At 45.3% G+C, this 12,329-nt stretch overlaps 1 protein-coding gene across 5 annotated transcripts in view; it reads left to right on the top strand.

Moving 5' to 3' along the window:
• Positions 1-12,329, top strand: part of FGFR3 (fibroblast growth factor receptor 3) — a 65,477-nt gene that overhangs the window by 30,057 nt on the left and 23,091 nt on the right. For all 5 annotated transcript variants that reach the window (XM_028728854.2, XM_028728852.2, XM_077930717.1 and 2 more), the window contains exons 4-7: positions 1,858-1,920; positions 7,225-7,394; positions 9,313-9,436; positions 11,726-11,916. In XM_028728854.2, coding sequence (XP_028584687.2) covers positions 1,858-1,920; positions 7,225-7,394; positions 9,313-9,436; positions 11,726-11,916 — 548 coding nt within the window. The remainder of the gene's footprint in view (positions 1-1,857; positions 1,921-7,224; positions 7,395-9,312; positions 9,437-11,725; positions 11,917-12,329) is intronic.

The raw sequence follows: 12,329 nt of genomic DNA, 5'->3' as shown, positions 1-12,329 counted from the left end.
ACGGAAATGATTAGAATGTGCCAATTGGTTTACAAAACCTCAAATTGGTTTACAAAATATAGATGGTAAAATCAAGAAAAATTCACAACCCCACTTTAAGGCATACAAAAGTTAAAATACTAAAACAGATTAAAATTACCTCAACTTTCTAAGCAGCTGGGTAGGCTTGTCTATACAAGTACAGTGGTGCCCCGCAAGATGAATGCCTCGCAAGACGAAAAACCCGCTAGACGAAAGGGTTTTCCGTTTTTCGATGCGCTTCGCAAGACGATTTTCCCTATGGGCTTGCTTCGCAAGACGTTTCCGTCTTGTGAGTCTTGCGATTTTGTTAACTTTTCCCCCTCTTTTTCTAAGCCGCTAAGCCGCTAATAGCCTTTTAGCCGCTAAGCCGCTAATCCTTTAATAGCCCCTAAGCCGCTAAACCACTAATAGCGCTAATCCGCTAATAGGGTTGCTTCGCAAGACGAAAAAACCGCTAGACGAAGAGACTCGCGGAACGGATTATTTTCGTCTTGTGAGGCACCACTGTATGTCTTAAACAGGTACTGAAAAGAGTACAGTGAAGGCACATGCTTGATCTCAATAGGCAGGCAGTTCCAAAGTTGTAGGTGCTGCCACACTAAATGAGAGAGTTCTTATGAAAGGGTACCTGTGTGTTGCCCCTGTTTATTTTGGATGAGAGTTGACGTGAAAGAGATTTTTTTATAAATATCAAAGACGATACGTTTTCATTCTTTTTATTTGAGTTTTTAAAAGCAGACTACAAAAACCTCAGTCAATAGGTTCCCTTGTAGTTATGTTACGTGTAGCAGCCACCCAAGCGATCTGCGTAAAACGCCATCCTTTCAGTTGTTCCATTTTTCTCCTCATGTGGGAGCTTGTCATTTCACCAGATTTCTTCAGGGACAATTTCTTTGGGCACATCTTTGCTCAAACTGTTATATTGGTTTTCTGACCATCCTCATTTTGTAGAAAAGTGCAAACAAACGGGGACATTGGTTTTTTTGTGTGATGGAATTGAGATTTTGGTTGGTTCTCATTAGCGCCTTTTAACAGAAGTGGCTAAGTAGAGTGGAACAACCATCCCAACTTTCCAGCAATTGCATCACTATTACTTACTAGGGAGGTGAAGAGGTCTGTTTTAGCTGATCGCAGACTAAATGTAAGCAGCGGTTGATTTGACTCCTGAAAAAGCAATTGCAGTCTTAGGCTGCATAAACAGAAGCTGTGTCCAGAAAGCAAGAAATAATAATTCCACTGTCCTTTACTGGTCTTGCTGTCTTTTAAGTACAGTGGTACCTTGGTTTATTAACTTAGTCCGTTCTGGAAGTCCGTTCTTAAACCAAAGCTGTTCTTAAACCAAGGAGCGCTTTCCCTTATGAGGCCTCCTGCCGCCAGTGCCCTTCCACCGTTCGGATTCCATTCTTAGACTGAGGTAAAGTTCACAAACCGGGACACTACTTCTGGTTTTGCGGAGTTTGTAAACCGAATAGTTCGTAAACAGGGCTGTTCTTAAACCGAGGTACCACTGTACTGCCTCTAGTTCAGAACGCCCTACTTTAAGAAGGACATTGATAGAACTGAACCACCTGTGGTTTTTAATCCCCTTTGTTCTGAAGATCATTATTGATATTCTGGACTTAGCCGGACTGTATCCCTGTGTTTGTGGATGAGTGGATTTTTGTGTTAGTAAGTTCAGAAGTAAAAGTTGAGTTCAGATGATCACAGCTTTATTGGGATAACGTTGGGATGTGCCAATTAATACGTTTTGATAATGGAAAACCGTTGCAGGAATGAATTGAGAATTTTGCCTCCACAAAATGTAATTTCCACCCCCCCACTTGCTTCTCTTTCAAGATTCTCCATCGTCAGGTGATGATGAAGAGGAAGATGAAGATGAAGATGACTCTGAAGACGGAGGTAAATATCTGGGGTTTGGGACACATGCAAAGTAATTCTCAAGAATGCTTATACTAGCTAAACTATTGGCATCAATGGGGCTTGGAGCTGTTGGAATCATTTGTGCAAATGGGGGGGAAGATTGGCACGTAGGCCCCAGTGATTTCAACCTTTGTTTTACAATATCTAGTACTGAGTCAAAACCTTTCAGCGTTTCAATGTTTTTACTGTTACCTTTTTGAGTGGTTATGCTACTGCACCAAAGACCTCAATTTCTCAGTTGTTTTCTAAGGGCAGCAATCCATTCTTCACTAGAGATATTTTTTAAAAAGAGTTTCAGAATTAATCAGGAAGCCCTTTCTTAAAAGAATGGGTGTGTAAACTCTTCTTCTGTTTCTGTGTCTCATAGTGCCTTCCCCATTGCTGTCCTTGAATAGCAACTGAATTGCGGGGGGGGGGGGGATATCCATACAGCATATTGTGTTCGCTTCCACCACTGCCTTAATTTGGAGTCAATATGCGATATTTGTAACAGTGCCAAGGAAGAGTGCTGCTTACTTAAAGAAAATCATGGAAAATACCTGGGAAGGACAGTGGTATTTCAAAACCACTGCCTTCAAAGGTAGCAGAACCCTTTAAAATTGAAATCCCTAATGATTTTTAAAAGTCTCTTTGTTTTTTCCTATGTATGGACTAGGGTTATTTGGGACAATGGGATGAAGTGCTTTGCAAGTGTCACACATATCTATGCACTGAATTGGTGCACTGATTATTAACGTGACTTTGCTGACCTCTGTGCCGACTGCTAGGGATGCGGGTGGCGCTGTGGGTTAAACCACGGGGTGAGCTCCCGATGCTTGATCCCTGCTCCTGCCAACCTAGCAGTTCGAAAGCACATCAAAGTGCAAGTAGATAAATAGGTACCACTCCAGCGGGAAGGTAAATGGTGTTTCCAGGTGCTGCTCTGGTTTGCCAGAAGCGGCTTAGTCATGCTGGCCACATGACCCGGAAGGTGTACGCCGGCTCCCTTGGCCAATAAAGCGAGATGAGCGCCACAACCCCAGAGTCGGCCACGACTGGACCTAATGGTCAGGGGTCCCTTTACCTTTACCCATGCTGACTGCTGCCAATCAGTCCATGTGCACTGGCCTCCCGTACACCTTCTTGCAAACAGACGAGGCACTTCTTTTGAGGTGCTTCCTGTGACGGCGTTCTGATCACTGGAGGTCCTCTTCTGAAGCACCTTGGGAAGAAATTTCTTTAGCGCTTCTTGTCTCTTTTTTCTGAGATCTTTCTGTTGCGTGTTGAGACCCCGACGCCACCCCCTCGTTGATGAATAAGACGCAAGGACACGGATATTAGGTTAATGGTTATTGGGCAAATTTAGGCCACAACTTTATTGGTTACAGAATGTGAGCGGTATTGGCTTAGGCATTGGAGTTGACCTGACTATAGCTGACTCCTGCCCGTCACGCAGGGAGTCCAGTAAGGGTCAACCACCGGTACGGGGAGCCCCGTCGATGCAAACCAACTCAAACTCCCCCTGGGTTCCTGACAGGGTCGTGTCATGGCCCTAGCCCCGCCCCAGGCTTCGGACAAGATCCACACCCCCGGATTCCTTTAACGGAATACACTTCAGCTTGGAGAGGCTGGTGATGGCCACACCTTCCCTCCCCCATCATAAGGTCAACCAATGCCTAACCGCCACACCTTACAAAGTTGTAGCGATTGCTACGAGGTAGGCAAAAACCAAATGGCCCATGCCAGGTTGCCAAGTGGAAAAATTCCTACCAAAACTAATCCAGAATGCAGCAGCTAGACTGGTGACAGGGGGCGGCCGCCGAGACCACATAACACTGGTCTTGAAAGACCTACATTGGCTCCCAGTATGTTTCCGAGCACAATTCAAAGTGTTGGTGTTGACCTTTAAATCCCTAAACGGCCTCGGCCCAGTATACCTGAAGGAGCGTCTCCACTCCCATCGTTCTGCCCGGACGCTGAGGTCCAGCGCTGAGGGCCTTCTGGCGGTTCCCTCATTGTGAGAAGCAAAGCTACAGGGAACCAGGCAGAGGGCCTTCTCAGTAGTGGCGCCCGCCCTGTGGAACACCCTCCCATCAGATGTCAAAGAGTTAAACAACTACCTGACATTCAGAAGACATCTTAAGGCTGCCCTGTTCAGGGAAGTTTTTAATGTATGACATATTAGTGTATTTTTAGTCTTGTGGAAGCCGCCCAGAGTGGCTGGGGAAACCCAGCCAGATGGGCGGGGTACAAATAATAAATTATTATTATTATTATTATTATTATTATTACTACTACTACTACTACTACTACTACTACTACCAGGCCCCTCAACAGCGACCAACCGAGGTCCATAGCAAGGCCAATGTTGAAACCTGAAAATAAGGGAGGGCAGGTGGGAGATCGAGGAGGCGAGCCAAGAGGAAGCTCTCCAGCTCATGTTCCGTTTAAATGGGGCCCAGCCATGCCCCCCAGCCAGCGGATTGGCTGGCTGGAAATGACGTGGCCGGGAACGCCCCCGGAGGGGAGTGGGTAGCCACGTGGTCCACCGCAACTCCTCCCCACTGGGAAGTGGAGTGGATTTGCCCACCTTTCTTGACTTGCTGAGCTCAGAATTTTACTGAGGAGAGAGCTTTCTCATTCGTATAGCCTGAGGACCTTAATCTGATGCTAACTTGGCATGGCATTTGTGCTTCATTTCACTGAGGTTACTTTGGAGCCGCTTCAGTTCTTTCAAGAATTGGGTCTCATCAGCAAGCTTATCCAAGGCTCAAATGACAACTACAGTGGTGCCTCACAATACGAAATTAATTTGTTCTGCGAGTTTTTTCGTCTTGCAAATTTTTCGTCTTGCGAAGCACCTCTTCAAGCAATGCACCCTGGGTATTAACGGTTTTCAGAAAAAGGAAACAAACTTGCAAGACGTTTTCGTCTTGCGAAGCAAGCCCATAGGGAAATTCATCTTGCGAAGCAACTCAAAAAACGAAAAACTCTTTCGTCTTGCAAGTTTTTCGTCTTGCGAGGTACCACTGTACCTTGCTCTTTCCAAACCTATGAAAACAACAATGATTTTAAATTTACGGATTATTTGAAAAGTATCTGCAATGACCAGACGACGTTTGTAGGTTTGCAAGAGGCTCTGTGAGGACTAATATTAGAAATATTGCAAAAATGAAGAAGGAGATGAGTTGTGTTAAAAATGTAAAGGCAATATTAAGTTAGGAAATGCGTAAGAAGTGATTAAGACGGATGATTGTCAAAGGTGCTGATGGAAGTCTAATAAGAGGGTATTTGTGATGAATTGTGTGGTATGTTTTATAATTTTATATTTTAAAACTAATATATATATATATATATATATATATATATGCAGGTTTTGGTGTCCTCGGGTGTCTTCCCGTGTAAAAGTTGGGGTGTCTAGGCGACGTTTCGACGAGGTCTCACTCGTCATCTTCAGGCTGGTGCTTTCGGCTTCTTGTTACTGGAACAGAGCAGGATCTCAGTGTTTGAGTTCCTATAAATACTGTTGAGGGGTGTGGTGTATAGCCTCCAATGTTCTGGGCCGAGAGGAAGTTCCCAGGCTAGTGTGCCTTTTCTTCTTTTGTTCCTTAGTTGCTTGAGGGATATCTTGAGTGATTTCTTGAGTGATATCCTGAGTACCACTTAGGTGGGTCATTAGGTGTGGATTAGTTGCTAAAGCCTTTGTGTCTTGACCTCTTGAACTTTGTGAAGAGTTTTTCTGAGAAGATGGCTGTAGTTGTGCTCTGGCTTGGCTTCGTGTATAGGGGCGAGCTGTGGTTTTGTGGCCTGTGCCAGCCAGATCTGTGTAGGGATTGCAGGGGGGTGCAGCATCCGGAGGTGCCATCATGGTTTGGCTACTGGATGGTGTCTGTAATTTATCTGTGGAGAGGGTCTGGGTTTGGGTCTGGTGTGGTTGATTGGTGATGGCGTTCTGTGTGCCTCTGGATCTGGTGTCAGTTTTTGTGGGGAGGGCTAATTTCCAGATGTCTGGCAAGCGGGATGTGTCGTCACGCTTGTTCATGTTGTGAGGGTGTTTCTCTATCTCGATGGCTTCCATGATTATTCTCTTGTGGTGATGTTCCATGTTAGAGAGCAATTTGGAATCTGCAAAATTAATTTCGTGTCCTGTTTCTTTCATGTGTTGGAAAAGAGAGGAAGTTTTTTCTTCTTTTTTGACGGCATTCTTGTGTTCTGCGATACGTGCATTTATTCGTCTATTTGTTTGTCCAATGTACGTGGCTGGGCAGACTTTGCAGGGTATTTCATAGACCCCTTGAAATAGACACATGAAAGAAACAGGACACGAAATTAATTTTGCGGATTCCAAATTGCTCTCTAACATGGAACATCACCACAAGAGAATAATCATGGAAGCCATCGAGATAGAGAAACACCCTCACAACATGAACAAGCGTGACGACACATCCCGCTTGCCAGACATCTGGAAATTAGCCCTCCCCACAAAAACTGACACCAGATCCAGAGGCACACAGAACGCCATCACCAATCAACCACACCAGACCCAAACCCAGACCCTCTCCACAGATAAATTACAGACACCATCCAGTAGCCAAACCATGATGGCACCTCCGGATGCTGCACCCCCCTGCAATCCCTACACAGATCTGGCTGGCACAGGCCACAAAACCACAGCTCGCCCCTATACACGAAGCCAAGCCAGAGCACAACTACAGCCATCTTCTCAGAAAAACTCTTCACAAAGTTCAAGAGGTCAAGACACAAAGGCTTTAGCAACTAATCCACACCTAATGACCCACCTAAGTGGTACTCAGGATATCACTCAAGAAATCACTCAAGATATCCCTCAAGCAACTAAGGAACAAAAGAAGAAAAGGCACACTAGCCTGGGAACTTCCTCTCGGCCCAGAACATTGGAGGCTATACACCACACCCCTCAACAGTATTTATAGGAACTCAAACACTGAGATCCTGCTCTGTTCCAGTAACAAGAAGCCGAAAGCACCAGCCTGAAGATGACGAGTGAGACCTCGTCGAAACGTCGCCTAGACACCCCAACTTTTACACGGGAAGACACCCGAGGACACCAAAACCTGCATACCTATACCCGTGAAAATCTACGAAAGCATATATATATATATATATATATATATATATATATATATATATATGAAAACAACAATGATTTTGCTGAAACTAAATCTAGCTGTAGCCATTTGGCTGCTGTTCCACATAATAGATCGCATCACAGGCTCGCCAACGGACATGGTGTGTCTCTTCAGTCGCTCTGCTTTCTGTCTACAGTTGCTCCTTACTGGACCCGTCTCGAGATAATGGATCGGAAGCTTCTGGCTGTTCCTGCTGCAAACACTGTTCGCTTTCGCTGCCCGGCTGCTGGGAATCCCTCTCCTTCTATACACTGGCTGAAAAATGGCAAAGAATTCAAAGGAGAGCACCGTATTGGGGGCATCAAAGTAAGACGTCAGTGGTCTAAATATCGATTTGGTCCATTTGTTAACCTCCAGCTTTGAAAACCTCTTGGAATTGTCGCACCTGAAGTTTTGCTCACTGAACAATTTTGAAAGGGCACTTGGATATGGGATCCACCACTTTCACATCATAGATCATTTCCTTTCCAGTCTGTACTTCTTTATAGCCAAACTGATTTGCAGATTCTCTCCTTGGGTATAATTTTTAGAATGCAAAATGTGACGTGGATACTGTCATAAACTGAATATATTGGTGAGACAGTTGAAGCATATGAACAACATTGTAGGTATTCAACGTTGTATTTGGATGAATTATTAGATTCAGGTTGTTCTTGAATCATTCAGCCTGGACACTGAGATCCAGCTCCAAGGGTCTTCTGGCAGTTCCCTCACTGCGAGAAGTGAGGTTACAGGGAACCAGGCAGAGGGCCTTCTCGGTAGTGGCACCCGCCCTGTGGAACGCCCTCCCATCAGATGTCGAGGAAATAAACAACTATCCAACTTTTAGAAGACATCTGAAGGCAGCCCTGTTTAGGGGAGTTTTTAATGTTTGATGTTTTATTGTACTTTTAATATTCTGTTGGAGCTGCTCAAAGTGGCTGGAGAAACCCAGTCAGATGGGTGGGGTATAAATAAATATTATTATTATTATTATTATTATTATTATTATTATTATTATTATTATTATGTTCCCCAACCCCTAGCTGCAGCCCGTTTACAAATTTCGCGAGAATTTTCCTATGTTGCTGAATCTAGTGTATGCACAAAAAATACCAGGAAGCACGTCTGCCACTTCGAGAAAACAAAGTAATACTGTTAGCTTTAAACTAGCACATTTGCCGTGATTAACATCCTGAGGAATTAAATGAATACTCATTCCTCAAAAGTTTTTTTTGGTTCATGTGAATAATTCCCAATCTCATTTATCAGGCCCTATAAAAGGGACGCGGGTGGCGCTGTGGGTAAAACCTCAGCGCCTAGGACTTGCCAATCGCATGGGCGGCGGTTCGAATCCCCGCGGCGGGGTGAGCTCCCGTCTTTCGGTCCCAGTTCCTGCCCACCTAGCAGTTCGAAAGCACCCTTAAGTGCAAGTAGATAAATAGGTACCGCTTTATAGCGGGAAGGTAAACGGCGTTTCCGTGAGCTGCTCTGGTGCCGGTTCGCTGGAGCAGCTTCGTCATGCTGGCCACGTGACCTGGAAGTGTCTGCGGACAGCGCTGGCTCCCGGCCTCTAGAGTGAGATGAGCACACAACCCTAGAGTCTGTCAAGACTGGCCCGTACGGGCAGGGGTACCTTTACCTTTACCTATAAAAGGAGAGTGGGGTTTTTTTTGGGGGGGGGGGTTCAAGAGTTGTTTTGGCTATGATCAAATACTTCTTCCTGGCCATTCTGATATAGGAAATTGCTGAAGTTTTGTTTGAGATTAATTCTCACATTAACCGGCTGCAGACTACATATTTAACACCATAGGAATGGGTTTCCATCAGGATATTAAACTTTTGATAGAAAGTGGGATCAGAGCTGAGATTGACTCGGATTCCTTGTTGCTTTAGTACTTTTAGCAACCAGGTTCCAAATCTGATTTCCTTTTGCCATACAGTGGTACCTCAGGTTACATACCCTTCAGGTTACACACTCCGCTAACCCAGAAATAGTGCTTCAGGTTAAGAACTTTGCTTCAGGATAAGAACAGAAATCGGGCTCCAGCGGCACGGCAGCAGCAGGAGGCCCCATTAGCTAAAGTGGTGCTTCAGGTTAAGAACAGTTTCAGGTTAAGAACAGACCTCCGGAACGAATTAAGTACTTAACCTGAGGTACCACTGTATTTCACTTCACTCTCTTCCGAGATAGATCCTGCAAAGGAGGCTGATTTGTGGTTATTCTTCGTTTCCCCCTCTGCAGTTGCGACATCAGCAGTGGAGCCTTGTCATGGAAAGTGTGGTTCCATCAGATCGAGGCAACTACACCTGTGTAGTGCGGAATAAATATGGCATCATTTGGCATACCTACCAGCTTGATGTCCTTGGTAAGTTTTCTTTCTGCCTGTTTGCACCAGATGGACAGAGTTACTCAGGTGGCTTGGGGCTGGGGGTGGACGTGATGTAGTTCCTTCCCCCTGGGCTTTCCACTTACTGGCCTAGTAGTCACGAGTCTGCACAACTGCAGCCTCCGGAATTCAAGGGCAGCCTCACATACAGTGAATTGTTGTTGTTTAGTCGTGTCCGACTCTTCTTGACCACATGGACCAGAGCACGCCAGGCACTCCTGTCCTCCACTGCCTCCCACAGTTTGGTCAAACTCATGCTGGTAGCTTCGAGAACACTGTCCAACCATCTCGTCCTCTGTCGTCCCCTTCTCCTTGTGCCCTCCATCTTTCCCAACATCAGGGTCTTTTCCAGGGAGTCTTCTCTTCTCATGAGGTGGCCAAAGTATTGGAGCCTCAGCTTCAGGATCTGTCCTTCCAGTGAGCACTCAGGGCTGATTTCCTTCAGAATGGATAGGTTTGATCTTCTTGCAGTCCATGGGACTCTCAAGAGTCTCCTCCAGCACCATAATTCAAAAGCATCAATTATTCGGTGATCAGCCTTCTTTATGGTCCAGCTCTCACTTCCATACTGGGAAAGCCATAGCTTTAACTATACGGACCTTTGTTGACAAGGTGATGTCTCTGCCTTTTAAGATGCTATCTAGGTTTGTCATTGCTTTTTTCCCAAGAAACAGGCGTCTTTTAATTTCGTGGCTGCTGTCACCATCTGCAGTGATCATGGAGCCCAAGAAAGTAAAATCTCTCACTGCCTCCATTTCTTCCCCTTCTATTTGCCAGGAGGTGATGGGCCCAGTGGCCCTGATCTTCATTTTTTTGATGTTGAGCTTCAGACCATATTTTGCGCTCTCCTCTTTCACCCTCATTAACAGGTTCTTTAATTCCTTAAGAGGTTCTTTAATTCCATACAGTGCATTACAGACGTCCAAATGGACTGGTGCTTGCATACGGCTTATGTTTGCAACATACTCTGACTGCAGAATTTGGATTCCCTTGGGACTGACTTTGTTGATGCTGCCTCCGCAGAGCCCTGTCTTTTGTTGTTTCTCTCTTTCTGGCTGTTAGGTTATAGCTATATGTGGCCAAGAGAACTGGGCCTGGAGTCAACATGCAGCAAATGTCAGGGCCCGTGGTGCTCAGAGGAACCATTGGGGGTTAAGCCACCACCCCCTTCTTAACTTTTTTCTTTTAGCCCGGGATTCATCAGAGAAGTGTAAAACGAAGTGACTACAATCCCTTCTCTCAGTGCTTCTCTATCAAATGTTGGGCTCAGTGCCATCACCTGTCTCTGGCTCCCAAGGATGCTGGCCCTGAAGATAATTATTTTGCCTTGAGAAAAGCCTCCAACTGCCCAGTATTATTTTAATTTACCTTCCTTGTGTGATTCCGCTGAGCATATACCTGTCTTTCTTATGGTCTGAGCTTAGACCAAGACTGTATGCTGCCATGCTGATGTAAAAAGGTAAAGGTAAAGGACCCCTGACAGTTAAGTCCAGTCATGAACGACTCTGGGGTTGCGGCGTTCATCTCGCTTTACAGGATGAGTGAGCTGGCGTTTGTCCGCAGACAGTTTTTCTGGGTCATGTGGCCAGCATGACTAAGCCGCTTCTGGCGAAACCAGAGCAGCGCACGGAAATGCCGTTTACCCTCCCACCGGAGCGGTATCTATTTATCTATTAATAAATATTTAGCTATTTATTTATTAATAAACAATAATATTTATTTATTTATTTATTTATTTATTTTAATAAATATTTAGCAATTTATGTAAAGGTAAAGAGACCCCTGACCATTAGGTCCAGTCATGACCGACTCTGGGGTTGTGGCGCTCATCTCGCTTTATTGGCCGAGGGAGCCGGCGTACAGCTTCCGGGTCATGTGGCCAGCATGACTAAGTCGCTTCTGGCGAACCAGAGCAGCGCACGGAAACGCCGTTTACCTTCCCACCGGAGCGGTACCTATTTATCTACTTGCACTATTTATCTACTTGCACCTAGGCTCTGTGGTTTAACCCACAGCTCCACCGCTGAAGCTTAATCTGAGATTCTGCACTGTATAGAATAACAAGTCAAAGCACCAACATCATTTTGCCATAAATCGGTTGCCCTGCAGTTGTTTACAGCGAATCCTTCCTCTGACTGAATTCACACAGCAGCATTCAAAGGCTTTCAAAAAAAAAACCGTTTTCCAAAAGAGCGCTCTCTATATATCAGGTTCCCGATGAACGACTGGAAAAGAGCCAGCTCATTCCTCCTTTCTTTTCTTCTGCAGAAAGATCACCCCACCGTCCTATTCTCCAGGCAGGATTGCCTGCTAACCAGACTGTGGTGATAGGGAGTGATGTTAAATTCCTGTGCAAAGTGTACAGCGATGCCCAGCCTCACATCCAGTGGCTGAAACACGTGGAGGTCAATGGAAGCAAATATGGACCAGATGGGACTCCATATGTCACTGTCCTAAAGGTTGGTACATAGCTAAACATCCCCTCTATGGCCATTGCATGCTAGAGCTTGACCTATACTCTTGAGGCACTGCCTCAAAGCAGCGAATACTTCTGGAACCTCTTGATTTGGGCATTATTGACGCTAAAGGCACATACCTTAAAAACAGGCAGAAAGCCATGTATCACTCTCATTTCCACCCAGGTTTGCAGGTACATTTGGGGTGAAATCTTCTGCAAAATCCAAAATATGGTAGGGCTACTACCAGACTTGTGACAAGTATAGCATAATGGTTAAGAGACTGCAGCTGAAATCCTAATCCCATTTACCTAGAAGTAGGCTGCAATGGATTTAATAGAACTTTCTGAGGAGATATGGTTAGGACTGCATCAGTCAGGAAATCTCTGGTTGAGTCTCGCTCCTGCCATGATCTC

The sequence above is a fragment of the Podarcis muralis genome, chromosome 6 (assembly GCF_964188315.1).
Source record: "Podarcis muralis chromosome 6, rPodMur119.hap1.1, whole genome shotgun sequence".
NCBI classification, from domain to species: Eukaryota; Metazoa; Chordata; class Lepidosauria; order Squamata; family Lacertidae; genus Podarcis; species Podarcis muralis.
Note: the sequence above shows the minus strand (reverse complement) of the source record. Positions and strands in the feature narration are given on the sequence as shown.